This window comes from Bos javanicus, chromosome 14 (assembly GCF_032452875.1).
Source record: "Bos javanicus breed banteng chromosome 14, ARS-OSU_banteng_1.0, whole genome shotgun sequence".
NCBI lineage: Eukaryota > Metazoa > Chordata > Mammalia > Artiodactyla > Bovidae > Bos > Bos javanicus.
Window position 1 is genome coordinate 1,796,620 of NC_083881.1, and position 18,749 is coordinate 1,815,368.

At 58.8% G+C, this 18,749-nt stretch overlaps 1 protein-coding gene across 12 annotated transcripts in view; it reads left to right on the forward strand.

Moving 5' to 3' along the window:
- TSNARE1 (t-SNARE domain containing 1) overlaps positions 1-18,749 on the forward strand; it is a 117,970-nt gene that overhangs the window by 34,601 nt on the left and 64,620 nt on the right. For 11 of the 12 annotated variants that reach the window (XR_009740709.1, XM_061438442.1, XM_061438441.1 and 8 more), the window contains exons 2-6: positions 1,969-2,085; positions 8,504-8,653; positions 9,504-9,971; positions 14,632-14,709; positions 15,496-15,565. Coding sequence is in view for 11 of the 12 variants with exons in the window: in XM_061438442.1 (XP_061294426.1) it covers positions 1,969-2,085; positions 8,504-8,653; positions 9,504-9,971; positions 14,632-14,709; positions 15,496-15,565 (883 nt within the window). In the remaining variant the exon portion in view is untranslated. Of the gene's footprint in view, positions 1-1,968; positions 2,086-8,503; positions 8,654-9,503; positions 9,972-14,631; positions 14,710-15,495; positions 15,566-18,749 lie in introns of those variants that run through there. The other variant, XM_061438452.1, reaches the window with a different exon arrangement.

The following is an 18,749-nucleotide window of genomic DNA, read 5'->3' on the forward strand; positions in this document are numbered from 1 at the left end:
GAGGGTCCGCCCTGGTCTTGGGGGGGCCCCTGGCCTCTGCGAGCCCCAGGCCGGCAAGAGAGAGCTGCAGGCAGAGGTCACAGGCAGGGCCCCCCCTACTGCGGCCTCGGCACTGGCCTTGGAGCTGGGTCGTTGGCCCCCAGCCTGGCCTGTGTCCAGGCGCCCCTTCCAGCCTGGCATCCTGTGGTGTCCTGCTGGCCGGCCGCTCCCTCCTCCGGGGCCTGGGGACTTTGTCCTGCGGGCAGGGCTGCGTTGCTGGGGCGTTCTCTGGCACCCCCGCTTCCCCTGGTGCCCAGGGGGCAGGATCTGGGCAGTCCAGGGACAGACAGCTCCCTTCAGGCTGTTTCAGGGGGCTGACATCCAGGGTACAGCCCGGCGCCACTGTGAGCCGGGGGCTTGAGGCAGAGGAGGCCGGCCACCCGGGTGGGCGGTCACGGAAGCTGCTCCGGAGAAGGCCTCCTGGGGAATGGGCATCCCTCCCTGGAGTCTGGCTGGCAGTTTTGAGGTGGCCCGGGGCTCCTCCTGGGCACCCTGGCTCAGCGGCATCCGCCGGCCCTCCGGCCTGGCCCTGCTGCAGCTTCCGCCCACCCGCTGGGCTGCCAGCAGCTCTGCTCCTCCCCCCGTGGCTGCCCTCTGCCTGGCCTCGTGATGTGGGCACTCTGGTGGAGAGGTCGGCCGTGAGCTGGCTGTGCAGGGTGGGCGGGAACAGTGGACGGGAGCCGAGGGTGCAGCCTGGCGCAGGGCAGGTGGTGGGCGCGGTGGGAGCCCCAGGGGTCCGCGCGCCCAGGCCCTTGAGGCCCAGAGCCCTGCCAGGGGGCCCAGGCAGCAGGTGGAGAACGCGCTCTGGGTGTCCTCTGGCCAGGCTGGCTCTGTGGTCCCTGCGGTGGGTGGCCTCCATCTCCCAGTCTCCGAGCAAAAGCACAGGCCGTGGGAGACCGCAGGCTAGATGAGGGGCAGGCTGGGGGTCTTCCCTCCATCTCAGACCAGGACTGCTCACGACCCCTCAGCTGCCTGGACGTTGGTGGCAGCCCCTTGGCCTGTTTCTGCCCCTCAGGTGACCTGTGCTGTTGGCTGGTCACTGTAGTCCTGTCCAGCTGCCCGCCTGCGACCAGGCGCTGGGTGCACCCTCAGCCCAGTGGGTGCCTAGAGCTGCCCGCAGCCTCCGCCTATGGCCGAGGGACCGCCTCACACCGGATGCCCCTTCTGTCTTCCCAGGGCTGCCCTGCCCCTTCCTCCAAGCTGTGGCTCAGAGGCTTGGCCCCTGCTCCCTGCTCCCGCTTGAGCTCTGCGGACCCCCAGGGTCTGTGAGAGCTCCTGTGGGAGCCCTTGCCACCCACACGGCCAGGTTCCTGGGGCCAGCCCTCCTGCCCACACTGGATGCGCGCCTGGCGCACGGCGGGCGCACGGCGGGTGCACGGCTGTCCTGGCCCCTGCCCGCCCCGAGCCTCTTGGCTGCGCAGGACAACGCTGGGGCCCTGGGTCTTGTCAGCTCAAGCCAGACACCCGTGCAGCTGTGTTTCCAGGCCAAGCCTGCTGGAGGAGGATTTCACTGGGATTTTGCAAATTAAGCTTTAATGTTTTAAAAGTTTCCACGCATGAAGTTTAGAGAGAGAAGGAGCGCTGCGTGGTTTATTCAGGGAGAAGTCCCCCGACCCCTGCCAGTCACCTTCCTGCCATTCCATGGCTGCTGTGGGTCGTCCAGGGAGAGGTCCCCCCACCCCTGCCAGTCGCCTTCCTCCCATCCCGTGGCTGCTGTGGGTTGTCTGGGAGGCCGCTGACACTCGGAATAACGCTTGTGCCGCTCTTCACTGCTCGATCCTGTTTCCACGTTTAGACGCTAGTTGTTGACTTGCAAGGCGAGGTCGCAGGGGTCAGGCTGCCGGGCGGGGTGGGCGGAGCCGGAGTGAAACCTGAGTTCCAGCTCTGACCCTCCTCTTCTCCCCCCACCCCGTTTTGTTTCCTCTGCAGGAAGGTGCGGCCTTGCGTCCTGTGAGAAGATGTCTTATGGATCCATCGCAGGCAGTGGCGGCCTGGGGAGCCGCGGCCCTTTCAGGGGGCCCTTCCGACAAGGCTATCAGCCCCTAGGTAAGGGCAGCGCGGGCGTGTGGGGGGCAGCCGGGGTCGGCAGGGGGTGCGTCTCCAGTGTGTTACCTTGGTAACCATGGTAACCGCAGACGGATTCTGTCCTTCTGACCGGCCCTGCCTTTGACCCCGGATCAGGGGTGCCCTGGCCCCAGATGGGCCGGGGTTGTTGGCGTTGGGTCAGCACCCGGGAAGAGCAGAGTGGGAGACGCCGCCCTGCCTGGGGGCAGGTCCAGGCGTCCGCAGTGTCCCCTGGAGTCTGCAGGCGCTGGGGTACTTGGCGGATGGCCTTGGACGGTCTTGTAGGTGCCCGTATGGACCAGGTGCTGCATGTGGAGCACAGCCGGGGAACGGAGGCACATGGGTGACGGGCGGCATCCTGGGCTCCACAGGGCGGGTCTGCTTCTGCTTTCAGGGTGCCGGGCCCCTTCCTGTGGGCTGGCTCTGCGGTCTGCTCACCCCCCAGCTCCCATCCCTCTACAGAGGGGTTTTCTGTCAGACCTGTGTCTGGGAAACTGACTCCAGGTCCTTAGGGATCCCTGGCAGACCTGACACTCAGCGAGTGTGAGTTTGTGAGCATGTGTGCTCACAGACTTGAAATGTGACGCAGACTCCCGGGGCTGGATCCCACCGCCTTCCCCACCCTGGGGTGTGGATGGCGGCTTCCCTTGAAAGGAGAGGCAGACTCCTGGGGCTGGATCCCTCCACCTTCCCCACCCTGGGGTGTGGATGGCGGCTTCCCGGCTTGTCCTTGAGGTTTTGCTGCCATGTCATGTCCTTGAGCAGACCCTGTGAGCGTGTGTGTGTGTGTGTGTGTGTGTGTGTGTGTGTCTCTCTTGACTTTGCATGGTTGAATCAGCCTGCGACTTGCTGGTTTTGCCCCCGAGTCACGGCCGTCCACCTGGCAGCCTTTCCCTCTGCCTGCTCTGGGTGCTCAGTCACGTGCGAGGCCGTGGCAGGCACAGCGGCTCCACGGGGGACGGGCCGTCGGACCGCCTGTCTTGGGCACTGTGTTGGATACTGGCGCTGTCAGGACGGCCCCCACGAGAGGGTGGTGGTGGGGTGGGCAGCTCAGCGCCTGGTGGTCGTGCTGGCCTGGCCCTGTCTGGTGGGCACTGAAGGGTGGCGGCCTTGGCTATTTGCCCGCCCATGGGCCTGGAGGGGCGTCTTCTGGTTTCAGTTCGCGTTGCCCTGGTATCTGGTGGGATCGGTTTTTCCCGTCACTGGGCGTTTGGGTCTCAGGCAACCCTGTGTGTTTTCCCTTCTGTTTGTCTTGTTCTTGTCCGTGGGCAAGGTCTCCACATGTCTGGAGGTTCCATGCCCACCGTGCTGGCTGTTCCTTGTGGTGCTGCTGATGAAAGCCGATTTTTAACTACAGCACCTCTGTGTTCATCAGTCTTTCTTGTCAAAACGTGCGTTTTCCTGTTTAATAAATTCTAGCACAAGGATAATGGTTTTGCCTTTATTTTCTCTGAAGCTTATACAATTTGTTTTTTATATTTAAGTCTTTCAATCACCTGGAGTTGATGTTTGTATATGGGGAGGGTGGAGTGTAATATGCTACTTTTCACTGTTGATATGACAGATTGTCCCTGGGCACTTAACTGAAAATTCCCTCTCTACAGCCCTGCGGTGCCAGCTGTGCGATAAGCGCGGTATCTGTGCAGATTCTGTAGGTCTGTTTTTCTGTTTCTGTGCAGAGTCGCACCCTGATTTCCACAGTCATTCTAACTGTTGATACTGTTCAGGGGAGGTTGCTCCACTGCTGCCCCTTAGGCGCCCTGGGCACTCTGGCCTCTGTTGCTGCATGGACTTCAGAGCCCCGCCCGTCACTCAGGCTGAGACTGGCCCCCACCCCGTGTTACCGTGAGGCTCAGCCATGCCATCTTCACCAGTCTGCTGCCCACGAGACCGTAGGCCTCTCTGTTGGCGGCTCTTTAGTGTCTTTCCACAAAGTTTGTAATTTTCTCCATAAATATTTTATGTATGTTTCATTAAGTTGATTTTAACAAAAATGAAAACTTTTTTTTTGCTAATTTTGTAAATAGTACCATTATTAATGGGACAGGTGCTTCCCAGCTGGTGCTAGTGGTAAAAAAAGACCTGCCTCCCAATGCAGGAAACATCAGAGGTGTGGGTTCAATCCTTAGGTGGGGAAGATCCACCAGAAGAGGAAATGGCAACCCTCCTCAGTATTCTTGCTGCCTGGAGAATCCCCATGGACAGAGGAGCCTGTCCATAGATAGGGTCACAAAGAGGCAGACCCGACGGAGGCGACTTAGCATGCACGCGCATTAATGGAACACAGCACCCCTTCCGAGTCTTTGTTCCTGGTGCAAACGTGCACGCACGACTGGTTGTTCTAGGAAGGAAAGCGCAGGTTTTATGTAACATTTACATCTTATTTTTAAACTTCCTGAATGTGGGAAATTCCAAAGAGAAAAGTAGACACAGCGGCGTCACGAACCTGGCACTGGCCCGCTGGGCGTGGGGGTCACGCCCCGGGCCGGCCCAGCACCACCTGCGCGCTCGTGACCCCCTCCCCCAGACATCAGCACGTCTCCTGTGTGACCGTCTCAGGGCGGGCCTCCTTTCCGTGCCCAGATGTCGTCCAGATGCACCTGGGGCTTCCTCCCACCCGCGAGTTCCGGGAGCCCCGCAGAGACGCGGCGTGTTTGCCCCCGTTGATGGTGCCTTTCCCGTCTTTCCGGCCTCTGGCTGCTCCCCTTTTAGTTTTCCTGTTTCCTTCTGTCCCTGGATTTGGTTTCTTGAAGAAGCCAGCTTTTCCCTGTGGAGCGTAGTTGAGTTCTGTCCACTGACAAAGTCACTGACGAAGGGTCCTGCCATGTTGCTGAAGTCTTTATTAACTGTAATAATTTGTTGGGTCTTGAGTTTTCTGTATAGACAGTGTCATTTATGAATAATGACAGCGTTCACCTCTTCTGTGTCAATGCTTTTATCTTTTATGTGTTTTTCCTTCTGTCCGGAGCCTGCTGGAAGCTCTAGTTCAACTCTGAGTAGAAATGGTGATTGTGGCCTCTCATCTATTATTGTTATTTTATTTTCTATTATTATTATTATTTTATTTTCTATTATTTTTTCCAGGCTGCACTGTGCGGCTTATGGGATCTTAGTCCCATGAGCAGAGATAGAACCCATGCTCCCTGCACTGGGGGCACGGATTCCTAACCACTGTCCTGCCAGGGAAGTCCCGGAGATTGTGATCCCTTTTCTATTATTATTATATTTTTTTAGGCTGTGTCGTGTGGCATGTGGGGTCTTGGTCCCGCTGATTGTGTTCTTTGTAAGTTTTTGGACGAACGAGACTGCTCCTGTCTGGTGTCTGGGATTTCGCTGTAAAACCGCCTCCCCCGGGAGGGCCTGGAGCTCCTCTGTGGACTGCCTGTTACTCATGCCATCTGTGACAGCTGTCCAGTCTCTCTGCTTCTTCTTCGGTCAGCTTGCTGTGTTTCTGTGGATGCGTGTCTGCTTTTCTGAATGTTTACGTTGATTGAAGTAGCACGGTATGCAGTCGCATGTTATCCAGTGGGACCTAGGCAGCGTCACTGTGTGGCCAGGGGTGCGGCCACGAGGGCAGCGGCCCTGGTTCCGACCGCCTGCTCTGCCGCGATCCAGCTGGGCCCCGACCACCGGGAAATGGACAGAGTTAGGCTCCCTTCTGGCAGCGGGGAGACAGAGCGAATTAACAGGCTGAGCTCTGTGCCTGTCCTTTCACTAGCGTCCTCGGCCCCTGGATCTCAGCCCCCTCGGCCCCCTCTTTTATTCCTAATGTTGTTTAATTGTTGCTCCCAATTTTCTTGTTTTGTCATCAACATCGACAGACTCGTGGCAGCTTTATAAACCCCTCCAAAGGGCTGACTTGATTTTCTGAATCTCTATTAAAAGCTAGTTTTAAAATCTGATGGATTTCTTTCTGCCCACCTTTTTACTGTTTTCCCCCTTCTTTCTTTGAGTTGATGCTGTTTCATTTTCCTAACTCCTAAGATCATTCATATCCAGTTTTTATTCATTTCTGATAAAAGCATTACCGTTATAAATGTCCAAATAATCATGGTTTTAGTTGAATCTCACAATTCAAAAATATATAGCATTTTAAAATTAATGTTTAGTTGTAAATATTTAATTTCCCTTGTGAATTCTTCTTTAACCCAGGATTTATTTAGAATTGTAGTTCATTTTCGAACATTTATATTTCTTCCTAGTTCTCTTTTGAAACTGATTTCTATATTAATTGCATTTCTGTCAGAAAAGCATCTGCATTTGCTGACAGCTGTTGAGACTGGGGCTGCTTCTGGGGTGCTGGGTGTGATTCTGGGGGTGACCAGCAGGGCTGCCAGGGAGGCAGGCTGGGGCTCCAGGCCAGGACGAAGGGGATCCACTGAGACCCCAGGTGTGGGAGCAGCTGTGATCGCCACTGCCTGCCACGTGCTAAGCCCTGCGTGTTATGGGTTACTGGGGGACCGTAAAGTTAATTATGCAGAGATTACGGTGGGCTCTTGCCGTAAAGTCCCATCACAAATGCAGCAAAAAGCCACGTGGGAAGTTACTGTCATGTAAAGAACTCACATAAATGGAAGGAAAGCTCCCAGATCTGCATACAGACGGGCCAAGTCTGTGAAGAGAGAGGGGTGGCTCACAGACCGTGAGAAGGTACCTGGAGAGATGGATGTGAACTTGGCCCTTCTCCTGTGGCTCAGCGGCAGGGGGTGGGGGGTGGGCTCACTTGCAGGGGAGGGCACCCTGCTCCCTGCCTCCTCCGGACCCCCTCCTTCCCTCTGTCTTGGCCCTGCCACGCCTCTTTGTTAGGGAACCATCAAGGGATACTGGCGGAGATGTTTGCCGCAGGGGATGTGAGGCAGAAACGCTGTTGCTCCCCAGCTCAGGGAGACAGTGTGACGGGCGTGGTCTGGGATGGGGCGTGAGGCCATCCTGCGGATCCTTGGAGAGTGCCGGGTGCCTGCCTGCGTCCCAGTGGGATGGGATGGACATGGCAGTTGAGGCAGGAGATCCCCCATCTGGGCTTCTCATTGCCTGAGACCTCACCGGAGTGCTGATAGAGCTTCCCTCGTGATGCGTGGTAGTAGATGATCTTTATTGTTTTCTGTAATAATTGCCTGCATTTGCATTTACATTGTGCCCCCAGAGTTCAGAGTTCACATGATTCTGGAGAGCAGACCAGACTGGCTCCTCCACGGGTGTCTGGGGACCTTGCGGGGCATCGGGGGGTGGTGGGCCGGGCCTGGACTTGTGCTGACCGGACGCCAGTGTGGCGAGTGCATTGAGCGCCTCTGGCCCCTTGCACCCCATGAAGCCGGTGGTGGCCCCGTGGCGGGGCCTGGGCCGCTGTGCCCCCTCCTTACACAGTGCTCTCCGGGCAGCAGTCCCCGGGGCATGGCTGTCTGCCTGAAGGGGAGCCTGGGCAGGTGCCTGGTGGGGAGGCCCTGCCCGCAGGCTCTCCCGGAAGCCCTGGGGAAGAGGGACGGACGTGTCAGGCCCTGCCCTCTCGAGAGCCGGGCCGTCCTGGACCCGCAGACACACTCCATGTGAGGCCTTTTCTGCAAAGAGGCTGCCACTGCAGGAGCTCAGTGCTGAAGCTCTGGACCTTGCTTGCCCTCGACATGGTCAGACATCTCCTCCAAGGCAGGCTTCTGGACAGTGCAGCCCCTTCCGAGCGCCCAGGCTGTGGTACGTGGTCTCGGCCTGGCACCACCGCCTCTTCTGATTCCGAAGAGCTGTGCACAGGAAGCAGCTTGGTTCCAGAGGTGTCCGTCTGTCTTAACGACACATGTCTTCGGGCTCAGGAATTCTAGCAAACCTGTCCAGGAAGTGTTTCTGAATAAATGAAAATTATCAGAGAGAAAACTGTGTCCTCCCTGGGGGCCAACCATCGCTCCTCGGCTTGGCAGCGAGTATCAAGGGGACTGATTTTGTTTTCATTTTCACTTCTGATGCACCGTGAACGATGGTTTTATAGAATACAGTGGCATGGTCCCATGCTGCTGGCGCGGAGATGTCAAATTGCCGCCAGCATTCCCATGGCCTTATTCTCCATTTTTGCAAGTTGCTCTGCACTGTCGAAGTCCTGGCCTGGTTGGGGGCCACACCTGAGGCTCTGCTGTAAGGAGTTTCGTCCTGGCTTGGAATCACCTTTCAGAAGAACCTGGGTGCAGAGAAAGAAGATCTGAAGTTTTGGACCTGGTGCTGGCTTTCAGCAAAAGGGGTGTTTGGGGGGTGTGGCAGTCAGGGAGGGCTTCCTGGAGGAGGTGGGTCTGAGCAAGCTCTTGGTGTGGGTGCTTGGAGGGCCTGGCGCAGCTGCTGTCCTGCGTGAGAGCCTTGCTCCACCAGAGGTGCCCCAAGCCGGGCAGGGGGCTTAACCGAGACTGTCCCTTGCTGTCTGTAGAGTGCGCAAAATGTTGGACCAAGTACGGAATCCGCCATTTCCCCTGCCCATCGCCAGAGAGCAGCCTGCAGGACCCCTGTGTGGGTGAGGATGGGGACGGTGACCTGGGGCCAGCTGGCACCCCCAGAGGCCCGAGGGCCAGGAAGCGAGGTACTTCTGCTGGGATGCTGGGTCTTGGGGTCCCAGGGAAGGCCACGCAGAAATGCCGAGCCCTAAGGTGGGAGGGTCAGTGGGTGGGGAATGGACTCCCAGGGGCTTTGGCCGGGGAGGCTGGGGAGCTGGAGCAGGGGTCCCGGCTCGTCTCCACCTTCACCCGCACTAGCCCTTTCCTTCCCTGAGGACAGCTGATGGTGTGGCGGGGCTGGACCAGGGATGTTGCCAGGCCATCAGGGCCTGTGGGCTCCAGGGAGGAGGCTGGCGCTGCAGGACGGAGAGGCAAGGGCTGGCCCAACTCCTGTGGCCCTGGGCCCAGAGCCTGCATCTGCCTTGCAGGGGTGGCTGGGGGGCTGGCAGGAGAGTAAAGGGGCCTTGGTGTGCCCTTCAGGGGGACCCTGTGTGGGAGGGGCAGCCATGGCTAGGACTTAGCCAGCTGGGCAGAGGTCAGCGGCACTTGAAGTCGTCTTCTTGGTCAGGACGTCTGGCGTGTCGGTGGTTATTGCTGTCCCCGGGCAAGCCTTGGCCCTGGCCCCAGAGGGCCTGCTCCTTGTGACGGGATGGCTGCCCCGCTTTCTCACCCCTTGCACCTGACATCAGCTGCCGGAGGCAGTAGGGCCGGGGAGGGCCTCTCTGGAGACAGATGGGCACCATGGCCCAGAAGCGAGGTCCCTCACAGCTCCGCACCCAGCCAGGCAGTGGCAGGGCCAGGACTCAGACCCACGCCTCTGGACACCCAGTAGGGAAGCAAGTACTGTTCTGAACTGGAAGCCAAAGAGGAGGCTCCCTGGGAGCTGCCACCGCCCTGGCCAGGGCCTTAAACACCCGCCTTTTGGTGCCTTTCCAGGGCCAGGGGTCACGCCCGACGGCAGTGGGACGCCAGAGCCCACCTTGCTGCCCGCTGGCCCGCAGAAGGAGCTGGCTGCACGGGCCCGTGGCCATGTGGCCAGCGCCACCCGGGCCAAGAAGAGGAAGCCCAACTTCTGCCCGCAGGAGACGGAGGTGTTGGTGGCCAAGGTCAGCAAGCACTACCAGCTGCTGTTCGGCAGCAGGCTGCCGCGGGCCGAGCCCGCCCGCAGGTACCGCGTGTGGAGCCGCATCGTGCAGGCGGTGAACGCGCTGGGCTACTGCCGCCGCGACCTCGCGGACATCAAGCACAAGTGGCGGGACCTGCGGGCCGTGGTGAGGCGCAAGCTGGGCGAGCTGCCGCGGGCGCCCCAGGCCCTGGCCCTCACGCCCCTGGAGCAGGCTGTGGCTAAGACCTTCTCCTGCCAGGCCCCGCCCTCCGAGGGCCTCGGCCCTGAGCCGCACAGAGGTGAGTTCCTCGCCCAGCTCGGCCGGCAGGAAGCTCGCGGCCACCAATGGCTGCCGCCCCCCGCCCCCCTTCCCCATGATCTCTGGATCCTTCTGTACTTCATCCTCGGCTCCTTCACTCCTGCCGCCCGACGGGCCCCTGGAAGCCCCGGGCACCCAGGGGCTCGTCACTCCCTCAGGGTCGCAGAGGGGAGCTGGGCACAGACAGGACGCAGCTCTCTCCACAGGGCACCGAGTTCCTGCCTTCGGGTCATGATCCAGAGCAAGAAAGACGTGTCCTCCGGGCAGCGTCCCGGCAGCGCTGACCCCGGTTCCTCCCCTGTTCTCTCCCTCTTGCTGGTTCGGCGTCCAGGAGAGGCCTCGCCCGGGCTGGGCTGGCCCTGAGGCATCAGGGTGGGCAGGTGGGCACCTGAGGCCCTGGTTATCTCCATCCTCCCGGGCAGAGCCCGCCCTGGCCTTTCTGGGGCATTGCTCTCGTTGGGCCCAGCACTTGGGGGTGGTGGCTGGGGTCAGGGCAGGCCTGCCGCCTGGTGTCCAGAAAGCAGTGGGGCCGCGCTGCATGTGGACGGGCGCTGTCCCGACTGCCTGTGGCCCCCGTGGGATGGCCGTGTGAGGCCGTTGGGGCTGCAGCCATGGGGACAGGAGGGGCAGGGCGCCCGGTCCCGCTGCGGTCACGTCTCCTGCCGCCCTGGGGCTGGGCTGGCTGGAGCGGGGGCGGCAGTGGGTGTGGGCCCCCTCTAGACCGGCCAGCCCACTCTTGCCCCCAGCCCGTGTGAGGTCTGTGGGCTACTGTCCTTCAGCGCCGGCTCCCTCCCCATGCCACCGTGCTGAGGACTGACCAGAGGTGTGGGTGTTGGCACCTCGTCCTGCCCACGCTCAGGAGGGCATACTTGGCTGTCCATGCCCTGTCCATGCTGGGGGCGGGCTCCTCACCGGCGGAGGAAGAGCATGGGAATGTCTGTGTGTGGACACGCAGCCTTGCTTTCTTGGGGGTTTGGATGAATTCCCGAGTCGGATTGCTGGTCCCACGTGAGAGTGAGTTCAGCTGTCAGAAGCTGCTGCCCCGTCGTCCACAGCGGTTGTATGAGCTCAGGCCTCTGCGTCCTTGCTGGTGGTCACCCTGATTCCCGCCTCCCTGGGCTGACGGAGGAGGGCCCTTACTGCAGTGTCAGCCTGCTCCAGGCAGGGGCTTGTCCTGCGCTTTCTGTCCATCCGTCTGACCTTCTTCCCAGCAGTGTCTGCCGACCCCTGCATCCCTCTCCTGGCCCATCGTGTGCAGCTGCTCAGTCTTGATTCTGGAGGCAAGGGATCCACCAGACCCCCCGTATTGTCCCACTGTGGTCCTCGCTGCGTTCACGCTTGAGCCTGGTGGGTTGGGGGTCGAGGTTCCATAGGTATCCAGTCTGGCACTGTTGGAGGAACCCGGAATGAGCCGGAGCCCCGTTCTCGTGTTTCTCTCGATCTGTGTCGCTGCTTTTTCAGCCCTCACTGTCTGATTACAGAAACTATAAGTCAGTCTTGAAGTGAGTGAGTGATCATTTCCTCCTCCTGTTTTCTGAAAGGATTTCTGTAGAATTGGTATTATCCCCTTAACTGTGGCCGCCATCCGAGACGGCATTCTTTCTCTGTGGGAAGAGCGTCACCACGGTCCCTTTAACAGCCTGTGCCGCCTGCTCTGCTGCAGCGAGCGTCACGATCGGGTGTCTTTCCGGGGCCTTGCTCGTGGATCTGAGTTGACAGAGGTGCTGGCTCCACTTGTTCCTGAAGGTCCTGTCGTCCGAATGCCTGTAGGACCTGTAGTGAGAGCTCCTCTCCCCTCCTGTTGTTGCTAATTGGTGTCTTTCTATTTGTTCTCTAATCTGGCTGCAAGTCTATTAGTTTTATTGATTGCTTCAAAGAGCCAGGTTTTGACATCATCAATTTTCTCTACTTATCCATGCCAATTTAATTGATTTCTGCTGACCTTTAATGTTTCCTTCCTACTTCGGGGTTAATCTGTTTCTGTCGGATCATTGACTGGGGACTTCTTTTCTAATGTAAGTATTTATTGCTATAAATTAGGCTTGCCACATTACTTTATTTACATGCATTTGTATATTATTATCTTTTCATTCAGTTTACAATGTTTTCTAATTTCCTTGGTGAGTTTTTTCTTTTACTAAAAGCATCACTATGAACAAAGCTAGTGGAGGTGATGGAATTCCAGTTGAGCTATTTCAAATCCTGAAAGATAATGCTGTGAAAGTGCTGCACTCAATATGCCAGCAAATTTGGAAAACTCAGCAGTGGCCACAGGACTGGAAAAGGTCAGTTTTCATTCCAATCCCAAAGAAAAGGCAATGCCAAAGAATGCTCAAACTACCGCACAGTTCCACTCATCTCACATGCTAGTAAAGTAATGCTCAAAATTCTCCAAGCCAGGCTTCAGCAATACGTGAACCGTGAACTTCCTGATGTTCAAGCTGGTTTTAGAAAAGGCAGAGGAACCAGAGATCAAATTGCCAACATCTGTTGGATCATGAAAAAAGCAAGAGAGTTCCAGAAAAACATCTATTTCTGCTTTATTGACTATGCCAAAGCCTTTGACTGTGTGGATCAAAACAAACTGGAAAATTCTGAAAGAGATGGGAATACCAGACCACCTGACCTGCCTTTTGAGAAATCTGTATGCAGGTCAGGAAGCAACAGTTTGAACTGGACATGGAACAACAGACTGGTTCCAAATAGGAAAAGGAGTACATCAAGGCTGTATATTGTCACCCTGCTTATTTAACTTCTATGCAGAGTACATCATGAGAAACGCTGGATTGGAAGAAGCACAAGCTGGAATCAAGATTGCCGGGAGAAATATCAGTAACCTTAGATATACAGATAACACCACACTTATGGCAGAAAGTGAAGAGGAACTAAAAAGCCTCTTGATGAAAGTGAAAGAGGAGAGTGAAAAAGTTGGCTTAAAGCTCAACGTTCAGAAAGTGAAGATCATGGCCTCTGGTCCCATCACTTCATGACAAATAGATGGGGAAACAGTGGAAACAGTGAGCAACTTTATTTTGGGGGGCTCCAAAATCACTGCGGATGGGGACTGCAGCCATGAAATTAAAAGACACTTGCTCCTTGAAAGAAAAGTTACGACCAACCTAGACAGCATATTAAAAAGCAGAGACGTTACTTTGCCAACAAAGGTCTGTCTAGTTAAAGCTGTGATTTTTCCAGTAGTCACGTATGGATGTGAGAGTTGGACTGTGAAGAAAGGTGAGTGCCGAAGAATTGATGCTTTTGAACCATGGTGTTGGAGAAGACTCTTGAGGGTCTCTTGGATTGCAAGGAGATCCAACCAGTCCATCCTAAAGGAAATCAGTCCTGAATATTCATTGGAAGGACTGATGCTGAAGCTGAAACTGTAGTACTTTGGCCACCTGTTGAGAAGAACTGACTCCTTGGAAAAGACTCTGATGCTGGGCGAGATTGAGGGCAGGAGAAGGGGACGATATAGGATGAGATGGCTGGATGGCATCACCAACTCAATGGATATGAGTTTGAGTGAACTCTGGGAGTTGGTGATGGACAGGGAGGCCTGGGGTGCTGTGGTCCGTGAGGTCGCAGAGTCGGGCATGCCTGAGCAACTCTGCTGAGCTGAGCTGGGCCTGTTGTGTCCAGCATGCTGTCGAGTTTGCCTCTGTCCTATCTGACGTCTCTCCTGTGGACTGAGCGGGGGCAGCAGAGCTGTCCCTGACCTTAAGGGGACGATGGAGTGGCTCTGAACCCGAGCTCCATTGTGATGCCTGCTGGCCATGTGGGGTCGCACGGCTGGCTGTAGGTGGTTTCTCTCTGGTGTTGAGACCCGTGTGTTCAGGGATGAACCTGCCACTTTGATGGTTCTTTGTTTCCCCTGTGTTCTTGTTTCTTTTCTCTCTTCTCCTTCCTTTCTTCAGAGTGTAGTGTAGTGTAGTGTTGTGTGTGACCTCTGCTGTGGCTCACGGGTGTTTCTGATGGCGGTGGCTTGGAGTGCGTGACAGGTGTTTTTAGCGTCCCCTCACGGAGCAGCCTTGCCTCCCCCAGGTGTGTGAGCGCCTCCCCAGGCTCCCACCTGCGCCCGCTGCACACTCACACTGGCTGACACGGCGTTCCTGGCGGTCCCTGCCCCCTGACTAGACCAGGAACGAGACAGGATGTCTCTGCCTGCCTTGGGCTTACCCACCGCACCCTTCAGCTCCTCCCGCAGATCCAGGGCCCCTTTGACCTGAAAGACTCCCTTTAACATTTCCTGTCCTGCATCTCTTTCCAGCGGGAAGAACTTCTCTCAGCATTTTTTGCTTGACAATCAATTTTATTTTGCCTCTGTTTTTGAAATGTATCTCCACTGGGTATAGAATTCGGGTTGACTGGTTTTTTTCCTTTCTTTCAGCACTTAGAGGTGTCATTCCATGGTCTTTCGGCTTCCGTGGTTTCTGAGGTTGCTGTTTTTCCGGGGAGTGGGCTTGGTCTCTTTGTCTTTCCCTCCATCCCCCGCTGAACATCGCAGCCCCTATTCCATCTCTGAGGCTCTGCCAGACCCCTGGGGGGCAGAGCTGGGAGGAGGTGACTGTGTGAGCACGGTGGCCCTGGGCTCCTGTAGGCTGCACAGTGAAGGTGTGACCCCCTCCCCTGTCTCCTTGCAGCCACCCAGATAGACCCAAGTGACCTCCAGGAGCTGTTCCAAGAGACGTCGGCCAACATCTTCCAAATCAACTCCAACGGTGAGTCTGTGCCTGGGCCTTGCCCTGCCCTTGTCCGGGCTGCCAAGTGTATTGCAGGGTGACATGGGGTGGTGGACGAGCCTGTTAAGGTGCCCTCTCCCGGCCCTGGTGACTCAGGACCACGGGCGGGGTGCAGTGTGAGCCCAGTGCTGTGGTCTCAGGCCGGGCTGTGACCTTGGCAGGTGCCCCCTCCGCCCCCATCTTCCCTCCCGCATCACACGCCTGTGACCTGCCCGGCCCCTGGGGGGCAGTGTGTCAGAGCCTCCCTCAGACCAGCAGGGCCCACTCACAGGTCACCAGGGTTGGGGGTGGGGGCAAGAGCCACACCTCACGAGGCCTGGGCTTGTCTTCAACCCCCGAGGGACACAGAGATGTGGATGCGAGGCAGGCAGGGCTCCCCATGCCCTCGTGGCAGGGGTTGGTGTTTGTCCCGAGCCCTGAGCTCTACCAGGTCAGAGAGTGCTGACCCCGGGAGGACGGCAGCCCCCTCCCCAGACCCAGGGAGGCCTCCTGAAGGCAGCTCCGCAGAGCCCCTGAGCCCTACGCGGGCCTGGGCCCTGGTCCCAGACTATCTGGGGAGAAGGCTGGCCTGGGCCCTGCTGGAGTGTGACTGATGCTGTGGGGGTGGCGGGCTTGAGGCCTTGGCATCCTGGCTCCGGCAGGTGCAGGGTCACTCCTAGCCTTGGCACCCACATCCCCGGGCAGAGGCAGGGTGGGTGGCTCACCCGAGTGGGGACTGCCTGGTGGAGCTCTGGCTGCCCTTGACCCTGGCCCCTTCTCCCGCAGTGACCTCCTTGGAGCAGAGCCTCCAGTCCCTGGGGATGCCAGGTGACACGCAGGAGCTGCGGGACAGCCTGTGAGTGTGTGCAGTGCCCGTGGGTGTGCACGGGTGTGCCTTGCACCGCCCAGCACACCACCCTATCCGCACAGCAGCCCCTCAGCTGGGTGGGTGCATGGGTGTCATTCCAGCAGGGTCTCAGCCACGCCCACGACGCCCTTGTGACACACCTGTGCACAGGCGTGCTTCCCTGGGGGTCACATCCCTCGCTCACTGTTCGCCTCGCTGACTGTGCCCACACTTGCATACGACACACCAGAGCACACAGAGGGCCGCACACTGTGAACACCCCTGTGGGGACTCTACATGACACAGGCTGCCATTGGCACGGCCAGTGTGCAGATGGTGGGCACGCAGCTGGACGGGGGGGGCTGTGTGCTTGGGGCGGCCTCTGGGGGCCCCCCAGCTCTTCTCTCAGGCTGGGTCGGGCTGTGTCGGGCTGCTCTGGGGTGAGGTTCTGCTCCCTCAGGGTCAGGGCTCTGGAAGAGAAAGCCTGGCCAGCATGGCCAAGGCTGCCAGGCCCTTCTCAGGGCATCCTGGGGGCCACCGTGGGGGCCACGCTGGAGCCCTGCGGGCTGTGATCCCAGCGTGGCTTGGAGTGGGGGCTCCCTAAGGAGGAGGCCTGCGTCTGAGCCCTTGAGCCCTTTGCCTGAGCCATCCTGCGTGGGCAGGGGTGCTGGGGGTGGGGGACCGCAGGAGCCGGGAGGGGCGCAGGCTGCGGCCGGGACCGCGTGACTCTTCCTGGCGTTGGCGTCCACGGGAGAGGCCAGGGCCTTTCTCCCGGGCGGCCTCCATCTTAAACCTGTCCAGCTCAGAGGAGGCACTGGGGCCTGTAGGTCCTGGGGAGGCTGGGTGCTTGGGCAGAGCTGAGCCTGGTGCCCCAGTGGAGGGATGCAAGGACCTGTCCCCCGAGCACTGTGCCTGCACCCAAGGACCTTCCCGGTCCTGCTCCGTGGCTGTCCAGCTTTGCCAGCCCCCCCTCCCCCCCACACCGCCACCCCCTGCTCTGCAGGGCTCCTGGGATGGAGGCTGCCCTGTAGTCTGTGGGCCATGTGGGGCCTCCCCGACACCCCCACCATTGCTCATGGCCGGACGAGCAGTCCGGGGCCCCCAGAGGAGAACCTGTCCTGTGGTGACATGTTTGATGGCTGGTCCCCGGGAGCAGGAACCCCAGGGACCAGTGCCTGCAGATGCCTCCTTGTCAGGTCTCAGCAAGTGCCCGCCTTCAGCAGCTGCCCCATGTCTCTGAGATCCCTGGCTGGCCCCTCACAGGGCATCTTATGGTTGGGGGATCCTGGACGGGCGCCTGGCTGCACTCCGAGGTCTGGGCTGGTCACCTGTGGGCTCAGTGTTTTCTGCCCTGGTGATTCCTGATGCTCCGGAGTTAGCAGTTATGGCAGCAGAACAGGACTTCCTCAGGGCAGGACTCATACCTGCCCTCGGCTCCTTGCATCCTGCCAACACCCTGGAGAGGAGGAGGGCAGGCAGTGTTCTTCCCATTTTACGGAGGAGCACTCTGTGGCTGAGACCGGACACAGGGCCAGGCCATGCCTCTCGGTGGGCCCCACACACCCCACACACCCGCTGCACCTCTCGGTGGGCCCCACACACCCACCCGTCCTCCCTGCTGTCCGTCCATGCTCGCAGGCTGGGACTGCCCCGCCCACTGTCTGCCCACCTGCCTGCCCGTCCTCCCATCCTCCCTTCCATCAGTCCGCCCTTCCTCCCTGCCGTCCATCTACGCACGCAGGCCGGGACCGCCCCGCCCACTCTCTGCCCGCTGGCCCGCCCTTCCATTCTCCCTTCCGTCAGTCCACCTGTCCTCCCTGCCGTCCGTCCACCGACTGCCTCGCCCAGTCTCGGGGTCCAGAACGAGGCACCCGAGGGCCCTTGGCAGATTTTGTGTGCAATTCTGTTGTAAATCAGTCTTGGAGTTTCCTTTTTGAAGTAGCCTGCATTGTTTTCCGATTGTGGAAGTAGCATATGCTCCCTGTGGGAACTTGGACGCCCAGGACATCGGAGGAAGCGCTGTGAGAGTGTTTTGCTGTTTCCTGCCAGCCTCTCAAGTCCATAGGCGTTTTCTAGAATCGCATTTAAGTGAATAGTGTTCTAGATCCCACTTTTGACGCTGGGGATTGGGGGTGCGCGTGCCCCCGTCACACACTGGGACCACGCCCCTCAGGGGCGCAGACTCACTGGCGTGCGTGGTGCTGAGCTGAGGTGCTCGGGCTCCTCCATCTTCAGCGTCAGGAACCGCCATGAGAAAGTGTGGGCCTCCTGTGCTGCCGCCTGGGGGCCCCTGGGGTGGTGTCCCTGGGCTCAGGCGGGTGCTTTTCCCAACCCTGGCCCAGTGGCCAGAGGGTGTCATCACCGGTGGTTTGGAGAGGGGCGCGGGCCCTTCCCTGGACACCTCCGGCTGTCCCCGTAGCCTCAGCTTCCAGGTCCCCAACCTGCTTCGTGCTTTCCTGGCCGCTTGCACCCCCAGGTCCCCTAGCCCTCTTACCCTTTCTCCCCGCCGGGCGGCCCCTGACCAGACTGCCTACCCCGTTGGTCCTGGCCTTCCAGAGCCTTCCGTGACCCCTGCCCTGGGGGAACCTGTGTATCTTCTGGACTGTTAGCATTTCCAGATGACTTGAGACCAGCGCAGGGTGTTCAAGTCTGTGTTTGCTCCACGTGGACAGTTGCTAGCTCTTTTATTTGGCCAAGAAAGGACATTAAAAAAAAAAACAAGTACACTATGATCCATTGTGCCATTAAAAAAAGGCATTTCAATGGTTGGGATCTGATCACAGGAGGAAAGACAGTCTTTCAGATTGAGTAAGTATAGGTAGTTTCACAAGAGGCTTACAGGGTTAAACCTGTTTTCCTCATCTTACATGAGACAGGGGTGGGCTTGGTCATCCTTGTCGCCCGCCGTGAGTGGCCCGGTGCCGCCCCCAGCATGGGCTCCCAGACTGGCCGAGGTGGCCCGGTTAGTGACGGTGGGGCTTGTCGGCGTCAGCCCAGGGCACTGCTGGGCCCCTCGGGAAGGGCTGCTGAGTGGATGGTCCTTCCAGGAGCCCCGGGCAGGAGGTCTGCCCCATGGCCTCAGCTCTCCGCTGGACCATGTCCAGCCACATGCCAAATTCCTGCCTTCTGCTCCTCAGTGTGACCTGGCTGGGCCCCTTCCTGGTCGGGGTCAGCTCCTGCACCCGAGCCTCCA